General features: G+C 38.5%; 1 protein-coding gene across 1 annotated transcript in view; it reads left to right on the forward strand.

Moving 5' to 3' along the window:
* Positions 1-20,122, forward strand: part of GLMN (glomulin, FKBP associated protein) — a 33,410-nt gene that overhangs the window by 10,565 nt on the left and 2,723 nt on the right. Inside the window, exons 7-16 of the mRNA XM_003784158.2 lie at positions 701-800; positions 7,493-7,680; positions 10,281-10,334; positions 12,276-12,306; positions 12,410-12,499; positions 13,411-13,452; positions 13,548-13,621; positions 14,652-14,736; positions 15,529-15,638; positions 16,363-16,426. Coding sequence (XP_003784206.1) covers positions 701-800; positions 7,493-7,680; positions 10,281-10,334; positions 12,276-12,306; positions 12,410-12,499; positions 13,411-13,452; positions 13,548-13,621; positions 14,652-14,736; positions 15,529-15,638; positions 16,363-16,426 — 838 coding nt within the window. The remainder of the gene's footprint in view (positions 1-700; positions 801-7,492; positions 7,681-10,280; positions 10,335-12,275; positions 12,307-12,409; positions 12,500-13,410; positions 13,453-13,547; positions 13,622-14,651; positions 14,737-15,528; positions 15,639-16,362; positions 16,427-20,122) is intronic.

The raw sequence follows: 20,122 nt of genomic DNA on the forward strand, positions 1-20,122 counted from the left end.
TTTTAGAGACAGTCTCACACTGGCTTAGGCTGGTCTCAAACCCAGGAGGTCAGGCAGTCCACCTGCCTCAGCCTCCGCAACTGGCCCTTGTGCTGGATTTTCTTGAACTAATGAAAGCTGCATCATTGACCAGCACTAGTCCTCAGCAAACACTCAGAACACAATGGAACACAATCCAGACGTAAAAGTGCATCTCACTGTGTTGAGTATAGCAAGGTGTTCTCATGTGCTCCCATCACTAGTAAGAAGGATGTTATCATCACGGGATTTATAGGCTGTGGTTGTGCTGCTAGAACAGAATACCTGACTGAGATGAGCGATTTACAATGAACAGAAATGCATTGGCATAGCTCTGGAGGCTGCGAAAAACAAGATCAAGATGCTGCAATCTGGCAAGGGCCTCTTGCTGCAGAAGGTGGAAGCGCAAAGAGGAAAAGCCGGCCTTGAACTTGCCCTTCATGATGACACTAATCCTACCCACAAAGGCAGAGCTCTTCTGGCATAATCACTTCTCAGAGTTTCAACTTCTTAATACTATCAAGTGGCAGTTAAATTTCATCGTGCGTTTTGGAGGGGAAAGACATTCAGACCATAGGAGTGCTTATGTTATTTTTCAAATAAAATTAGCTTAGATATGAAGAACCAGCATTTTATACCTGGGAAGCATTGATTTCATAATTAATTACTTCTTACGCCTTAGCTGTTTCAAAAGCTTGAAATGCCCTTTGCTGAAAGCACAGTTCCTCGAACAGTCTGAAGCTGGAAATGATCCTTTCAGATGTTTTGCATCTGAAATAATAGTAAGTACAGCTAATTCAATCTTCTGTAATTCTACTGTAATCTAAAATGCTATCCTGCTATATTCTCGGGTATAGCTCATTGGTGTGTAAATTGATACATTTATTAATAAAGCAGTACATATATTTTTGTTGAACACAGATAAGCAGAAAAGGTAGGAATAAAACATTATCCAAGGACAAGTACTCTTAACATCTTGCAGACATTTTTTTCTGTTTATACTCATAAATAAGAAAATGTATACATATGTAAATTTTCCAAAGATTTTATATACACTCATAGTAGTGTACTGTTTTTGTACATTATGAATATTTTCCCATTGGTTTAATGCTAGTCCACGGTATGGATATAGCATCACGTATTTAACCTGTGCCATAGTTCAACATTTAGATTGTTTCCAATTTTTTGTTATTATAAAAAAAAAGCTCCAGCTTGCTTTCTTAACTGTCAAGTCTGTGGTAAGTATCCTTATAACTAAATCTTTGCATTTTTCTTTAGTTAAAGAAAATAGTTTTCTTTCTCAAAATACCTAGAAGTAGAATTTCTTTGTGCAGGAAATCTTTATTTTGAAGTCCCACAATAATTTCAAGACACCTCCATTAATTAAGTAAATTTTATTTTTAAAATATTTAGCTTTATGCATAAAGAGTATTTCAAAGTGTGCTGGGATTCTGTACTAGGGAAATATTCTGAAGTATTAAAAAATGGACTTGAAATTGATGCTCATGAATTTGTAAAGAGAACAGTGTGACTGGGTAGTTTTCTTTTTTTTTTTTTTTTTTTGAGACAGAGCCTCAAGCTATCCCCCTGGGTAGAGTGCTGTAGCTTCACAGCTCACAGCAACCTTCAACTCCTGGGCTCAAGCGAGTCTCCTGCCTCCACCTCCCAAGTAGCTGAGACCATAGGCGCCTGCCACAACATCTGGCTATTTTTTTGGTTGCAGCCGTCATAGTTGTTTGGCGGACCCACGCTGGATTCGAACCTACCACCTTAGGTGTATGTGGCAGGCGCCTTAGCCACTTGAACCACAGGGCCAAGCCTAAGCATGCGAAATTTCTAAAGATAAAGACTTAAAAAACACAATGCTATTATGATACTTAAGAATATTAACTATGATTTCTTAATATGTGTCTAATAACCAGAGAGAGCAGGTTCTGGGGTGAAATTTTTGAGTAAGAATGGATGAGATCACCAAAAAAGACAGATCAGCATGAAAAGAGCTTTAAAAAGGCTCAGGACCAAACCCCAGGGAGTGAGTATTGGTCTTTAAGATGAGCCCACCAAAGAAATCAAGGAAAAGACTCAAAGACATAATGGAAATATTATAGAAACTGGCATAGTAAAGTCAGAAAGAAAGAAGCAGTCAGGACTGCTGAATGCAGCGGAGAGAGCCTGTGAGCTCAGAGTTGAAAAGCAGCCATTGGATTTAGGACGTAAGTTGGTACTGATAATCTTAGTAAGAACAGTTTGCATGTAGTGTTAGAGACAAAAATCCAAGTGGGGTGTGGTGACCAGGCCTGTAGTCCCAGCTACTCAGGAGGCTGAAGCAGGATTATCTGAGCTCAGGAGTACAAGGTTACAGTGAGTTCTGATTGTGCCACTGCATATCACCCTGGGTAAGACAGTGAGACTCTTGATATAAAAATAAAAATCAGAGTGGAGTGGATAAAAGAATGAATGAAAAATTAGAACAAGGAAATGACTAGTGTAAGTTATTCTTTACAAGAGATGGATGAGTAAGGAAGGACAGAGGTAATAGCCAGAGGACATGGGCTAAGGGTAAGAAGGTAATAGAGGGGTGGGGAGGCTTGAGCATATTTACAGGCTAATGGAAAAGGGGAAAGACGAGTATTTATGGGATAGCTGAAATAGTGTGGCTTCAGAGCGCATAGCTGGACATAGGATCAAGGATGTAAGAGGACTCCGGGAGAGGAAGAGTTGGGAATGGGTGTTGAGGTAAGAATGCATGTTGAGAAATTTGTGGCAGGAGTGGGATATTATAATTAAGGGCAATCAAACCTACTGGCCTCACATTTCTAGGAGAAGATAGATGGTCTCTTTTAAGAATGAAGAGGTAGCAGTCAGGTGTGATGGCTAAGCCAGCACTTTGGGAGGTGTGGGGAATCACTTGAGCCCTGGAGTTCAAGACCAGCCTGGGCCACATGGTGAGACCTTATCTCAACAAAAATATTTTAAAAAAATAAGCCAGCATGGTGGTGCACGCCTGCAGTCCCAGCTCCTTAAGAGGCTGAGGCAGGAGGATCACTTGAGACAGGAGTCCAAGGTTGCTATTGCTATGATCATGCCATTGCACTCCTGCCTGAGAAACAGAGTGAAACCCTATCTCTTAATTTTTTTTTTTTTTTTGTAATAATGAAAGGAAAGGAAAGAGATGGTAGACAACCATGAACGCATTAGTCAGTAGGGCTGAGCTCTCAGCTGTGGTGATAACAGTCTATTTTTGAGTGATTGTCCCCAGCTGTACTCAGCTGCTTGGGTTTAGAAGTGCAGAAGGTGGGCTGCCGTTACTCTGCCAAGGCTGGCATTTTGCTGGGTAGATGCAGCTAAGGGTAATACAAGGTACAGGTATTTCAAATGATCGATAACGTGTGATCTTCCCCCTTCTCTCCCTGTTTCTCACCTTGTCATCTCTGTACTTTACCCAAGCCTTTTCTTTATTTCCTTCTTTATTTTTTCCTCTAGTCCCTACTGGTTTTCTTGTGTTTTTTAAATCTAATAAAATAGAAAATCCCTTAAAAAAAAAAAAAGAAGAAGAAAATAACATGTGATCCAGGTTGGATAGGGAAGGAACGGAAGGCTAGGTAGGTTAAAATGAAGGGATCGCAGGATTGGAGAAGGCAGAGACAGAAGAACCAGATTGGTAGGAGAAAGAGGGTGAGAGGTTTTAGTTGGAAAATGGGATATTGGAGTTTAAGGCATCTAACATGGAATAGCGCCAAATGTTGACAGATCCAGTAGGTGCTGAAATGGCTTAGAAGCAAAGGTCACTACAATTGAAGAACCACGAGGCTGGTCTGTCATGGGAGTTCCCTGCATGAACATGACTCTCCCAGGCTCATAGCAGGAGTTGGGCAGAGAAAAAGATTGCGAGCAGGTACCACAGTGTTCGGTGAATGTGGGGAGATGACCAGAAGGTCAGCATGCGACAGAGAAAAGGACAGTGTGGCATCTGCCTCAAAGGAAACTGTGCCTTTGCTGAAAAGCACGGAAAGAGTTAGGATAATACTACGCCTCTCCCCGTACCACCCTCCCCACTGCCGCCTTCCTGGCCCTTGGTGTGAAAGGTGAGAGAGAATGAGCAGCTCTCGCCAGAAATCAGCAGCTTCATTAAAGCCTGAGGCCTTGGCATCCTGTGAAGAGGCTGAGGGCGGTAAGCAGTTGATCTCAGTACAGGGAGCATTACAAGTGGAAAGAACCCTCAGTGAGGGAGCACGAAGCAGCCCGGATGTAAAGGTGAGACCACATAGGAGCTGAAGTGAAGATGCCCTCTGCTCTACAGGGAGAAGTACTGCAGGAGTCAGGTGGTTGGGATTGAAGGCCTCAGCCAGCCCTACTTCGGCACAAGTAATTTTGGTTTTTTATTTTTATTTTTTGAGACAGTCTTACTATGTTGCCCTCAGTAGAGTGCTGTGGTGTCACAGCTCACAGCAACTCAAACTCCTGGGCTTAAGCGATTCTCTTGCCTCAGCCTCTCGAGTAGCTGGGACTACAGGTGCCTGCCACAATGCCCGCTATTTTGTTGTTGTTGTTGTAGTGGTCATTGTTGTTTAGTAGGCCCAGGCCGGGTTCGAACCCAACAGCCCCAGTGTATGTGGCCAGTGCCCTTAACCCACTGAGCTACAGGCGCCAAGCCTCCACAAGTAGTTTTGGCACAGAACTGAAAGATAGAGGCTGCCCTCAATTTTGAGAACTTGTATAGTAGGTATAGCCTGGGTCTAAGCATGACTGCTGAAAGGTATCTGGATGGTGAAGGCCCTGGCATACAGAGCAGCACTGGTTACAAAAGATGTTTTAAAAGGCTGCCTTACTCTGAAAAAAACACATGTGCACTGGCTGAATGAAGACTTGCAGACGTATGATTAAGAGGACTTCTGGAATCTGAGTGCAGTAAACTTTATGTCTTGTAGCTATAACAAGAACGTATGCTTTGAAAATCAGTACGGCAGTATGTGTATTTACCATCTGGTAGTTGAATAGCAGTCTCTTGTGACTGAGAATTATTTTCCATGGTTCTTTTTTGTGTTCTGAAGTGACTAATAGAACCATCTGGGCTCAACAGATTTGAATTCCCTGAAGGCTGGAAAAGTCTTACTTGGCTTTACAATTCCCCACAGTGTTAGGCCCCATGCCTGGCACGTAAGTGTTTATTAAATAAAGGAGTGAATATATGGAAAGTCAGTATTCCTTCTGCGTTAGCTGTTTTTGTTATTCCTTTCCTTTTAACTTCCATGGGTGACTTTAACTTTCCTCTACGATTGTGTGGACCTGCTCAGTGACTCTTTCACAAAGGTATTATGCATTTTCAAGATAAGGACACTGAGGCTTAGAGAAGTTCAGTAACTCATCCAGGGTCCCACAGCTTGTAAGTAGTAGAGCCCAAACTCAAAATTAGTTCTAATGGATTCAGAAGGCCAGGTTCTCTCCAGTATACTAGAATTAGACATAGTGTAAGAGGCTTAGGGGTGACCCTGAGTTTCCTGAGCAGAAAGCTTTATTGAACACGAGGGTCCTGTTCACTCATGCAAGGATGCTTTTTCTTTTAACATGAGGACCCATGTGACCCGAGATACCAGCACTGTCTCCTCAGACCCTGCTGCCACTGATCAGCCCGCTCTTTAGCTAGGCAGGTGGTGGTCGGGGAGCATTTGTTCCCAGGGTATTCTTCATCTGAGTACTTAGATTTCTCACAAATATTTCTCTCTCCAAAGCACTTTTTAAAAAAACATTGTGGTAAAATATACACGACATAAAATTGACCATTTTAACCATTTTTTTTTTTTTTGCAGTTTTTGGCCAGGGCTGGGTTTGAACCCACCACCTCTGGCATATGGGGCCAGCGCCCTACTCCTTTGAGCCATAGGCGCCGCCCCATTTTAACCATTTTTAGGTGAACAGTTCCACGGCATTAAGTACATTCACATTGTTGTGCAGGCATCACCGTTATCCGTCTCCAGGACGCCTTCATCTCCCCCCCGAAAGTCTTTACCCACTGAAACTAAGTTCCCATTCTTCCTTCCCCCCATGCCCTGGCAACCATCATTCCGTGTTCTGTTTCTGTGTCTGAAGCACTTAAAAAAAATTGTTTTTAATGTGGAATTGTTTTATTTACTTGAGAGCCTTCCATCTAGCAGTCAAAAATGTATTTGTGTGTGTGCTTTTAATTATGATTCTGCATCGATTTAGAAACATTTAATGTATAAATGCCCATGTAAAATATAATTTTGGCTTTTGGCTCTGTATTAGTTTTCTATTTCTGTCTAAAAAATTCCCACAAATTGAGTTTACAACAATACACCTTTGTTTTGGTACAGTTTTTATGGCTCAGGAGTCTGGCCACAGCTTAACTGGGTCCTCTGCTCAAGGTCTCAATCAGGTTACAAGTCAGTTGTCAATACCTGCAGTCTTTTTTTCTTTCTTTCTCGTTCTTTCGTTCTTTCCTCCTTCATTCTCTCTCTCTTTCCTTTCCTTTTCTTCCTTTTCTATCTTTCTTGTTTTTCTCTAAGAGACAAGGCCTCAGGCTGGGGTGCAGAGCCATGATCATAACTTACTGTAGCCTTGAACTCCTGGGCTCAAACAGTCCTGCCTCAGCCTCCCAGTTAGCTGATGCTACAGGTATACACCATGATGCCTTTTTTTTTTTTGGTAGAGATGGAGTCTTGCTATGGTGCCCAGATTGGCCTCGAATTCCTAGGCTCAAATGATCCTCCTGCCTTGGCTTTCCAAAGTGCTGGGATTACAGGCATGAGCCATAACACCCAGCCTTTTATTCATTTATTTATTTTGGGACCTGTAGTCTTATCAGAAACTTAATTGGGGAAAGAGCCACTTCCACGTTTCCTCAGGCTGTTGGCAGAACTCATCTCCTTGAAGCTGTAGAACTGACTGAAGTCCCCTTTTTTGCTGGCTGACAGCAGGGACCACTGTCAGCTTCTAGAACAGCAGTTCTTAACCTGTGGGTCACGACCCACAGGAACTGTATTAAAGGGCCGCGGCATTAGGAAGGTTGAGAACCACTGTTCATCGGGCTGCCTATTGTCCCTTGACACACGGTCCTGTGCATCAGCCCTCTCCTAACATGGCAGCTTAGCTCTTGAAGCCAGCCAGGGAGAGTTTCTGACTCTCAGGGAAGGTCTGGACCCCTTTTAAAAATTTTCTCCCTTATTAAGTTAGGTCCACTGTGGATAGTCTCCTTTCTGAATAACTCAAAATCAACTAATTTGGGACCTTAATTACATCTGCAAATAATAATCTTTCATCTTATAACATAATCTAATCATAGGCATGACTTCTTGCCATATTCTAGTGGTTAAAAGCAAGTCTCACGGGTTTTACCCACACTCAAGGGGAATGAATATACCCCCTACGATGGGAATGTGGGAGGAATGAACATGGAGTGGGAGGCACCTTCAGTTCTGTCTTTACGTAATAGCTTTCTTTTTTACTCATTTCACAGTGCTTTTTATCAGCAATTGGACATCCTTTCTCCAAAATGATTTTTAATCATGGAAGGAAAAAGAGGACTTGGGATTACCTTGAATTTGAGGAAGAAGAAGACAAACAGTTAGCAGACTCTATGGCTTCTCTGGCCTATCTAGTATTTGTACAGGGCATCAGTATCGATCAGCTTCCAATGGTCTTAAGGTAGGAGTTAGTGTTTGGTTTATTCATATAGTCTAAAAAGAGCGTCACCAAACTCTCATTTATCTGATGTCCAATACATTAAAGCAAAGTCTGTTTTTATTAGTTGTAAATGAAACCAGCTATAATCTGCTAAATCCCCTGGTTGTCAAGTCATGAAAACAGGTGGGTATTGAAATAAGCAATTTCAGCTCGGCGCCTGTGGCTAAAGCGGCTAAGGCGCCAGCCACATACACCTAAGGTGGGCGGTTCGAATCCCCAGCCCGGACCCGCCAAACAACAATGATGGCTGCAACCAAAAAATAGCTGGGCGTTGTGGCGGGCGCCTGTGGTCCCAGCTACTTGGGAGGCGGAGGCAGGAGACTCGCTTGAGCCCAGGAGTTGGAGGTTGCTATGAGCTGTGATGCCATAGCACTCTACCCAGGGGGATAGCTTGAGGCTCTGTCTAAAAAAAAAAAAAAAAGAAAGAAAGAAATAAGCAATTTCAAAGGGGAATGATGGGGACAAGATTCAGTAAGTATTAAGCTGGGTTTGGTTTTGAAGCTTTTAGGACCACCCTGGACTGTAAGGGAGGCAACTGGCTAAATATCCAAGGATACCATCATCTTCTCACTGGATTACTACAATGATCCTGAGTGAATATTTATATAACCATTATTACTCCCTTCTAATCTAATGCTTGTTTTGGGGGGTTTTGTTTTTTGTTTTTGAGACAGGATCTCACTCTTTTGACCTGGGTAGAGTGCTGTGGTGTCAGAGCTCACAGCAACCTCAAACTCTTGGGCTCAAGCAATCTTCTTGCGTCACCTTCCCAACTAGCTGAGACTATAGGCACCCACCATAACGCCTGGCTAGTTTTTATATTTTTGGTAGAGATGGGGTCTTGCTCTTTCTCAGGCTGGTCTCAAACTACTGAGCTCAGGCAATCCACCTGCCTTGGCTTCCCAGAGTTCTAGGATTACCGGCGTGAGCCCCAGTGCCCAGTCCAATCTAATGCATTCTTAACACACTAGAAAGTAAAGCCTTAAAAGAAGTCCCTTCAGCCAGGTGTGGGGGCTCACACCTGTAATCCTAGCATTCTGGGAAGCTGAGGCAGGTGGATTGCCTAAACTCAGGAGTTCAAGACCAACCTGAGCAAGAACATGACCCTGTCTCTAAAAATAGCTGGGCATTGTAGCAGACGCCTATAGTCCCAGATACTTGGGAGACTGTGTCAAGAAGAAAGATCCCTTCAGCTCAAGAGTTTGAGGGACTCTACCTAACAACTGCAAATATTGTAACCTAGTTGTTTGTAGCCTCACATTAACCTGAAATAAAAACAAAACAAACAAAAAAGTCCCTTCAGTGGTTGTGTTTTGGGGTTTTTTTTTAATAGACAGGGTCTCTCACTCTGTTGCCCAGGCTGGACTGCAGTGGCACAATCTTCTTCTTATTGTTCTAAGAGTAAAGTTCTTCATATGACTCCTTTGACAAACTTATTCATGATCTAGTCCCTCCTTGATTGGCCTGATGCATGTCCTGCCCCCTTTCCTCTTGTTCACTGGGCTCCAGACCTTCTTTTGGTTTCTTGTTCAAATACATCATGAACTTTCCTGCTATAGGGCCTTTAGGACCAGCTTTATCCTCACCTATTTTGCATCGAATCACCTCATTATAATTACCTTGACCTTGTCTTTTCCCACAAAGTTTATCAAAATTCTTTTTTAAATAAGTATATAATTTTATAATGTACTTTCAGGTCTGTGATAATAAGGATTATGTACTTTTCTTGCGGGCTTTGGGTGTATTTCTTCGTGTTTATATAGTTATATAAGCATATACGTAGGGGTATGTTTATATATAAATACTGCACTAAAGGCCCCTATTTGCATTCTCACTACGTATGAAGGATTATGTTAATCATTTTATGTGCATCATACAATCTTCATAATAACACTGTGAAACACAGCATTATCTCATTTTATAGATGAAAATCATAGACTAAGATCAGATACTTTCCAAGATCATACTGGAGTCCTAACCTCCAGTTAGTGGCATAGGTTGAATTTAGATAGTTGTATCTGACCCCAGAGCCTGTACCCTTAAGCATCACATTCTACTACGAAAATAATACACGTACGTTAGTTTGCCAGGGCTCCTGTAACAAAGTACTACAAACCGGGTGGTTAAAACGGCAGAAATATATTGTTTCATAGTTCTGGATGCTCGAGCTCTGAGATCAGGATGTCTCCAAATGTTGGTTCCTCCTGAGGGCTGTGAAGGAAAATCTTCCATGCCTGTCCCCAGCTTCTGGTGATCCATTCCCCATCTTTGGCTTGTAGATGCATTACCCTGTTCTCTGCTTCCATGTGCATATGTGTTCTCCTGTGTGTAGGCCTCGGTGCCCAGCCTCTCCTTTTTATAAGGACACCAGGCAAACTGGATTAGAGCTCACCCTAAAGACCTCACTTTAAATGAACGACCTCTGTAAAAACCTGTATCTCCAAATAAGGTCATATTCTGAGGTACTGGACTTTAGGAATATCTTTTTGGAAAAGACATAGTTCAACCCATAGTATGGGGGGGCAGGGTATATTTACGGATATGTTTTGTTTCTATTTTAGCCCGTTGTACCTTTTGCAGTTTAATATGGGGCATATTGACGTCTTCTTGCAGAGGTAAGATCATTTATGGTTATCTCAGTCCCAAAGGGTAGAATTAAAACAGTCCTGTCAAGATAGGGGAGACTACCTTCTATATGCTGGGCCTTCATTAACTGGTTATAAAACAGTGAAGCAGATACTTGCAGGAGAGACAGAAATAAGTCACAGAGATTTTTTTTTTTTTTTTTTTTTTGAGACAGAGCCTCAAGCTGTCCCCCTGGGTAGAGTGCTGTGGCATTACAGCTCACAGCAACCTCCAACTCCTGGGCTCAAGCGAGTCTCCTGCCTCAGCCTCCCAAGTAGCTGGGACCACAGGCGCCCGCCACAACGCCCGGCTATTTTTTGGTTGCAGCCGTCATTGTTGTTTGGCGGGTCCGGGCTGGGGATTCGAACCCACCACCTTAGGTGTACGTGGCTGGCGCCTTAGCCAGTTGAGCTATAGGCGCTGAGCCAAGTCACAGAGATTTTATAGCAAAGTTTCTTTTATTTTAAACCCAAGATAATATTAAGATTTTGTCTTAAAAGGAGTTTTCTAGTCATCTATTTCTGTGGTTTCTTCCCCGATTTCAAAAGCTGGTAAATTAAAACATCTCTACCCTATAGGAGCAGTCTTTAAAGTTCACCCATATTTTTCCTTTATGGACACAATCTGTGAATTGCATCAAAAGGAAGGTGGTACCTTGACCCCACCTTTTATAACTTAGATAATTGACAGTGATAACATTCAACTATAGCTTAAAAGAAGAAAGCCAGCTTGGTGGCACAAGGCTGTAGTCCCAGCTACTCAGGAGACTGAAGCGAGAGGAACACTTGAGCCTAGCAGTTAATGTTGATCAAGTATCTGCGCTGTTTGGCATCAATATGGTGAACTCCTGAGAGTGGGGGACACCAGGTTGCCTGAGAATGGGTGAATCAGCTCAGGTTGGAAAAGGAGCAGGTCAAAACTCTCATGCTGATTAGAAATGGGATCAGGCCTGTGAATAGCCACTCCACTCCAGCCTGGGCAACATCGGCAGACCTTGTCTCTATTAAAATACATAATTTTTTGAAAAAGAAATTACGAAGTAACAAGTATGCATAAGTTCTCCAGACAGAAATTTAAGAATTTTGCAAAACTCTGTATCTCTTATTTCCTCACAGCATGTTTAAACTATCCATTGAGATCAGTCAGGGCCTTGCAGGACTATCCTCTAGGAACACTAGTGACAGCTTATCAATCCCATCTCTTCCCAGGTGATGGAAGATTTGTAACAAGGCAAAGGTCCAAAGCCTCGGCCTACAAGGCAGGAATTTCCAAGGGTCTCCTGGCATAAGTAGTTACTAACTCTGTGTTAACTTTGCTATATTATGTATGTCTTAATGATTTTTAAATTCATTTTATCTAGTTTCTATTATTAACATAGTAAGAATACATGTTGTTTTGAATCTAAGTTCTATATTCTTGAGATTTCTGAACTGTTTAGTCATTTAGCCAAAAATATAACATGTTAAACTCCTTGCATGGTTAGAATAATTCCCTGGATCCCAAGATATTTTTTTTTTTTTGCCACTTATCTTTAAATATTGACTTAATCATAATTATTAACCTTAAAAAAATTATCACAAGTGGAAAGCATGGAATTTTTGAATAAAAAGAATTGAAAAGGTTTTACAGACTAAGCAACTGGAATACATAGCATTATACCAGGTATAATAGATCTGAAGACTTATTGATACCAGGAAATAAACCCCAAGTAGGTTAATACTGGTCAGATTTGAATGTCAGTACACTAGCCATATCAAAAGATTAGATCAAAGATACATTAAAGATTTTGACTAATTATTCAACAGTATTTCTTCTTAATGATATGCATTTTAAAGTCTTTAGATTTCAACTTTTGATTTATTTTTCCTAAGATGAAGAGTGATTCTAAAATAGCTTATAAAATTATGATAAATTTTAATATTTTCTTCCAGAACGGAAGAGTCTGTTTTCCCCAAAGGATTGGTAAGAATTATTTGCTGCCATTATAATTTAAAAACATAATTATGTGAACAAATACAGCTGTTGCCTTTACCATATATGTATGTGCATATATTTCAATCTGTAGGATCTGCTAGAGAACGGTTTATTGCGAATAGAAGACAACAGTCTACTTTACCACTACTTAGAAATCAAGAGTTTTCTTGCTGTACCTCAGGTAAATATATTCTACTGTTGAAAATAGCCCCTTATTCTGAATTTAAATAAGGTTAAGGTCTCTTTTCTGACTCCTCCCACTTTCTTCTCTGCATCCTTTGAAAACTCTAGTTCTAGCAGTGCTGTCCTGTAGAATTCTCTGCGATGAGGATAGTGTTCTATTATCTGTGCTATACAGTATGAAAGCCAGTAGTTGAACACTTGAAATGTGGCCAATGTGACGAATTTAATTTAAATTGATACCTAAATGGTTATTAGTGGCTCCCATAGTCAGTAGCTTAGCATCTACTGGAAAAGCAGAACTTTCATAATCCCTATACTTTGTTTCTGTTGGGATTTGGAGAGTGAAGCTCTTTCACTTTTCTCATAACTAGAGTTTTCAGGACTCCACCTATGACACACACTGACTCATTACCAGAAAGACGAATGTGTTTTGCTTTTCCATAGTACTCTTTTTTAGTTATGATATCATAGTAGATCCTTAGATGTCAGTGGACCCATTAGAAACTTTTTTCTAATATTTAGTAGAAAAACATGGCTTTTGTTAATTAACCTTGACTGTTTTTAAGGAATATATTATAGTTCTGCATGTTGATTTTGTTTTCTTGCTACTCTAGACAGAACTGAAAATTACCATTCACTTAATCTTATATGGAGGCAACATATACCATTTACTTTTAAAATCATACTTTTGTAACATCCCATTTAGTGTCACTTAAAATTGATTGCAGTTAACTTCCTATACACGTAAGAGTAGAATAGAAAGCTCAGGGAAAAAACAAATTTACTTAATTTTAAATCCTAACATCATTTCCCTGAATTTTTAGTATGCATTGTTGAGAATATAATTGTTTGTTTGTAGTTAATAGAATTATTTACATCTGACTTTTCAATTTTCTTTTTTATTTTCAGGGCTTGGTTAAAGTAATGACACTTTGCCCCATTGAGACATTGGTATGTAAATGTTTTGGGATAAAAGAATAAGTTCCGGTAAGAAAACTTGATAAATAATTTAACCTTTATTCATTTTATATATTATTCCATTTTAGAGGAAAAAGAGTTTAGCTATGCTGCAGCTGTACATTAACAAGTTGGATTCACAAGGCAAATATACGTTATTTAGGTATGTATCAAGTGTGGTTAATTGCTAAGTGTGTGGTTAATCATGTAATTATCCTATGATATAGTATGTATGTTTCACATGTAATCCAACTCGAGTTGGAAGTCATATTAAGTTCTCTTTTCTGTGATATTTAGAAAAGGGGTTAGTCACATACTTTGGACACATGTGTATATATATAGACATATTAATGAATCATAGTATATACCTCAATTCAATTAATTGAAATACTCTAAACTTCAAATAGAATTGAAAAAGATTAAACTGAGATTGATAATACTGCTGCTAGATCTTTACATATGTTAATAAAATCTCCATTACTCACAATTGAAATCAATGGCTGTAGAGTTACAACTTTGACAGACTGTTCACTATACATTCTTAATAGTAGAGCTTACTAATTGTCCTCTTTACGATGGAAAAGATTCTAGCAACTCTCTAAGTTAATCATTGACAAGCTTGCTGTAAAGGACCGGATAGTAAATATAGGCTTTTATGGGCCATGTGGTCTCTGTTGCAACCATTCAACTTTGTCTTTGTATTAAAGATATGTTCTAATAAAGCCTTATTGATACAATCAGGCAGTAGGCCAGCTATGGCTTGTTGACTTTAGTTTATTGATCACTGTTCTGGGTTTAAAAAAAAAAGGAGTTAAAAACAGACTTGGGCTGTGTTAAAGTGCTGGGAAGTCTTCTTTGTGATTGGCCAATATTAGCATTATTGATCCTATTTTTTCTTCATTTCTCTTGAAGAGGTAAGAGCATACTTATGAAATCCTGTATCCATAAATGAAAACTATATCCATAAAAGTTGAAATTTGGTTTAATAGAAATTTCTTGTTAGAAAAATCACTTTAAAATAGAATTTACCAGACTGTGAGTGAAATAACTGTTACAGGTGACTTCATATTTGGTTGCACCTTGGCAGTTGTCTTCACTGTGGGTCTTGTATCCCGGTAACACATGGCCCATTTGAATATGCAAAACTTTCATCACCATTTAATTTCATATCCGCTCTTAATTTTGCTTTTCAGGTGCTTATTGAATACAAGTAATCACTCAGGTGTCGAGGCCTTTATTATTCAAAATATCAAAAATCAAATTGACACATCATTAAAGGTAAGAGCATACCAAGATATCCATTATTGATTTATTTGGTGGGGTATGTGTATTCATACGTAGAAGACATTCATGTGAGTTTTTCCCTGATAGTCTTTTTCTATGCCTATTATTAAGGTATATTGTTTCTTCTACTATTTTTTTAAATCCCTATATTTAGAAGTTTTGTTAACTGTAAATTTAAATTGTATTAATTATTTGAACTTATGACTTCTCTTTGTTTTGCTATATGTTTTTGAACTATGAACAGAAACTTAAGTCTTATCTGTTTGTGGATATTAAGAAATTCCATATAGAAGACAAAGAAAGCACATACTAGTGTTCTCAAACTGGCAGGCTTTGTTCTAGGAATATGGAAAATGAGTGAAAGTATGGAAATTAATGTTTAAAAAATATTTTGTTATTTTTTTGAGACAGGATCTTGCTTTTTTGCTCAGGCTAGAGTATAACACCATCATCATAGCTCACTGCAACTTCAAATTCCTAGGCTTGAGTGATTCTCCTGCCTCAGTAGCTGGAAGTATAGGCATACACCACCACACCTGCCTAATTTTTTAATTACTTTTTTGTAGCAACAAGGTCTCTCTATGCTAGGACTCCTGGTTGCAAGTGATCCTCCTACCTCAGCCTCCCAAAGTACTAGAATTACAGGCATGAGCCACCATGCCTGGCCTAAAAACGCATATTAATATTTAAAAAGTGTAATAGTTTATAGCGTTAAGGTATTAGAAAAAAACATCATTTATCAAGCTGTTATTTCAAGCCTTTTCCAATTTTTCTTTTGCTTTTCAGAGAACATATAACAACAAATGGTTTACAGGACCACAGCTGATTTCCCTTCTAGATTTGGTACTCTCTCTCCCAGACGGTGCTGAAACAGATTTATTGCAAAACTCAGATAGGTGAGATAACTGTTACTAAGGTTCAAATAGTAAATTCAGAATAAAATGTGAAACCTCTGCTTGGGGAACCTGAATTTAAAAATGTCTTTTCTTCTGATTTTATGATCAATAGTTAATTCATAAAATTAAATAAAAATTTTCATCTTTAAGCAATTCAGTAGTATGTAGAAACAAAATCAAAAACTTTTCTTTGTAGATGAATGACCAACATTATGATTTAATACCTTTGATATACCCACCATTTGATAGAGATTTGCTGCTACAAGCATTTGTGACTAAAAACTATCAATCTGTGTACATAGCTTATAAAAGGCTTATTTGGTTTTGTTGTTGTATGTTGTTTAACTGGTCATCATTTTTTTTTCATATAGAACATGTAATTTCACTTTCAGTATACTAGGATGAAATAGGTTGAGAAATGGTTGTAAGCATTCACAAAAGGAATCTTAAAAAGTTCAGAAAATAAAAGGTGATACTCTCAAAGATAAAGTTTTCTTGAGAGTAAGGAAAGTAATTTTCACACTTTTATTTTGTGGACTTAAATGGAAAACAAGCATGATAAGTTATTACTAATCCAAAAGCCATATTAATAGGAATAGTTTCTGACGGCAAACATAATTATAAAGATGTACCCAAGGCTCTCACTTAATTTATTTATTGAAATTGCTGTCGATTATATAAAACTATACTGTTAAGTAACAAATTACATGTTTTTTATTAACAGGATTATGGCTTCATTAAATTTATTGAGGTACTTGGTTATCAAAGATAATGAAAATGACAATCAGGTAAGTGAATTATTTGAAAAGGAAACTGAGTATAATAAAAAGCGTAAAGAATGATTCAGATTTTCTCCATCCGTACCTACTTTAGCCAGTTTTTAACATCTTCCCCAGCTATAAGGGCTGGGGAAAGTGTCAACAATTATTCTGAAACTGGAAGTTAATTCCCAGGGGCATTTACCACCCCACATCCACCTTTCCTTTCTGTTTCACTTTCCTGTTATACCTCTGGCTCTCCCAAGAACATCGCTAAGCCCTTTTGGGTAGATAAGTTGAGGGTCCTAAGTTAACTAACCTGTGGAGCTCAACATATGTTTGAGCGGGTTTTTTGGTTTCCTCTACGTATGGTTCATGATTTAAGTCTGAGGTATATAAAATAAAATCATCTGATATTTTAGTATCACCTCATTAGACATGACAAATTGAAGCATGAAAACTGAATTTAACAACACCTTTTTAGATATGTGTAGGAGGCTGGAATTTTTTTTTTAAAATAGCACATCATTAGAAGTATTCAATAAATAGAAAACTGTTTGAGAGAGATTTGTCATACAGTAAAATTATTTTTGGTTTGTATCTTCTAACTACTCTGTTCTAATAATTGCTTTCCCTATATGCGTCAGCTCCATTAACCAAAGCTCCCTGAATCGTGTTAATCTGCTTTTTAAAAAAAATAATAAAAGGAATGAAAATAAATTGATTTTTATGTGAAAATGCCAAAGAGCTTATCTTTTAAATGAAGTGAATCATGAAGGTGGAGGCAGAGTTTATAGGAAGGGTAGCAGTTTCCTCCCCGCTCCACAGTTCTAGTAGATTCAGTGACTTGACATTCCTATCCATCCCTCTTTAGCTGGAAACAGTTATTTGTTATTATTACTGTGCTTACTCTATACCAGATGCTATCTTTTTTCCAATATTTTGTTGTGAAAAATTTCAGACATACAGCAAAGTTGGAAGAATTTTACAGTGATCACTGATTTACCTACACTTAGAGTCTGTCATCTTTAGTTGGGGGGGCAGAGTCTCACTCTGTGGCCCCCGACTAGAGTGCTATGGTGTCATAGCATGTAGCTAAACAGGTATATTTTACTGTATATAAAATAAACCATAATATACTTCACCTTTAAAAATAATAAATAAAGAGAAAGGGAGTAGGCATAATACTGCTGGGTGAGCATACCCCATCCATTATAAAAAAAAAATTTGTCTTAATGTTTATTTTTTATTTGGGGGGTTTTCTATATTATATTTAAATATTAGTAAGATTCTCTCTGTTACATATAAAAGGATTTTTTAGAAACTTGTTTCAATTATATAAATAAATATGTGTTGATATAAAACATACTTCTTACTGTGAGTCATGGTAAAAATAATTTGAAAAACACTATCCTAGAAAAACTTTTACCCCACGTGATATAGACAAACATACACAGCAATTTCAGTGCAGCACTGTTTTGAAATACTAAAAAATCTGTAATAGGATAAATTATATAGTATACTGGCAGTCCCTGAGTTATAGACAAGATCGGTTCTGTAAGTTTGTTCTTAAGTTGAATTTCATGTAAAAGCCTCCATTCATAAGTGCAGGTGTACAGCAGTTGTATGTTTGTAACTCGAGGACTTACTGTAATAGCCTCCATTTGTAAGTGAAGTTGTACCTAAGTTAGGTGTTTGTAACTTGGGGGCTGCTTACAATGGAAAGCCTATACACCAACTAAAATGAAAGAATTAAAAAAAAACACATGAATAACTCTCAAAAACCTAAGATTGACAAAAAGGTAACTGAAGCAGGATATATACAGTAGGATACCATTTGTTTTTAAACATGAAAAATTATAATATATTGCTTCATTAGGAATGCTAAACACTGTTTAGATAATGGCTACCTATTGCATAAAGGGGACTTCCATTGTATCTAGTGTATTAATTTTTAAATCAAATATGATAAAATATTTCCTTTTGAGAAAGCGAGGTATGAATAAAAGAGTATTTTCCCTATGTTCTTCTTCATGTTTGAATGTGTGTTAATCTGTTCAACTAGTGTAGTCACACAGGATAAACATATCACTGTGTTACATGCACCTACTGCTAGTTGAAGAAGTTCCTGCTATACTACAATATAATTCTTATCTTCTATGAGATTAAGAAAGCTATTTATATTTTTTTTTCTTTTTTTTTTTTTTTTGAGACAGAGCCTCAAGCTGTCCCCCTGGGTAGAGTGCCATGGCATCACAGCTCACAGCAACCTCCAACTCCTGGGCTCAAGCGAGTCTCCTGCCTCCGCCTCCCAAGTAGCTGGGACTACAGGTGCCCGCCACAACGCCCGGCTATTTTTTTTTTTGGTTGCAGCCGTCATTGTTGTTTGGCGGGTCCGGGCTGGGGATTCGAACCCGCCACCTTAGGTGTACGTGGCTGGCACCTTAGCCGGTTGAGCTATAGGCGCCGAGCCAACTATTTAAATTTTTAAAATCATACAATTAAAACAGGTTCGTTGTTTAAAAATCAGGATAAATTAAAATTAGTGACCAAAATCCCAAGATCCTTTGTTGATATCACACTATATCCTCTTCTGGGCTCCATGCTAACACACCCATATACATTTCTTTCTTTCTTTTCCTTCTTTCCTTTTCTTCACTTCCCTCCTTTCCTTCCCCCGTCCCCTTTCGTTTCCTCCTCTTTCCTTTCTTTTCAGAGATAGGTCTCACTCTGTCGTGTAGGCTAAGGCTCAATCATAACTCACTGTAACTTCAGATTCCTAGGCCAAAGCCATCCTCCCCACCTCAGCCTCCTGAGTAGCTGGGACTACAGGTTCACACCTAACATACCCAGCTATTTTTAATTTTAATTTTTTTTTTTAATAGAGACAGAGTCTAGCTATGTTGCCCAGACTGGTCTTGAACTCTTGGCCTTAAGTAATCCTCCTGCCTTAGCCTCCCAAAATGTTGGGAATACAGGTGTGAGCCATCATGCCTGGTCTGTTTTTTTCTTTTATAAAAAGAAAGTGAGATTGAATTGCATTGTTTTGTAACCTTTTTCCCTTTCACCAATATTTACCAAAAAACAATATTTTAATGGCTGTGTGGTTTTTCATTATATGAATATCCCACAGTTTACTTACTCTCCTGTTGTGAAAAATTTTATGAATTCTAAATTTTTCACTAAACATTTTAAAACATCTGCAATAGAGTCATTAGCATATAATGATTAATTCAAAATAAGTTCATAGAGGCTGAGTGAAATAGTGTGCAGTTTTTGAGGTTTCAGATTCTCCCTAGAATTGTTTTTCTTATCATTATAGGAGAAATGAGAAAGGACAGATTGAAATGAGAAGGATATGTGTGACAGTCATTAATGTTACCAATTATTCATCATAGGTATGTGTAGATTTTATTTGGAGGACTACATAAAAGTCACATACTATTTGGATCCAAATAAGTTCATTACAAAATAGGGTTTTAAGTGGTCCAATTCATTGCTGTAGTTAAGGGTAGTTAGGTTCATAAGTTTCCCTTTTTACCTAAGATAATCTCCTTCATAAAAAGAAGGAAACATCGAAAATTAGTATGAGTGGGGTTTTTGTTTTCTCTTTTGTTAATAAAATTAAAGCTTCATGACTTCCCTCCTTTAGTACTGCAAGAGAAAATGCTTATGGAAGAAAAACTGTTAAGATCCATGACAAAGGCTCGGCGCCTATAGCTCAAC

Source organism: Otolemur garnettii, unplaced genomic scaffold (genome assembly GCF_000181295.1).
Source record: "Otolemur garnettii isolate 467f Iridium unplaced genomic scaffold, OtoGar3 scaffold00010, whole genome shotgun sequence".
Lineage (NCBI taxonomy): Eukaryota > Metazoa > Chordata > Mammalia > Primates > Galagidae > Otolemur > Otolemur garnettii.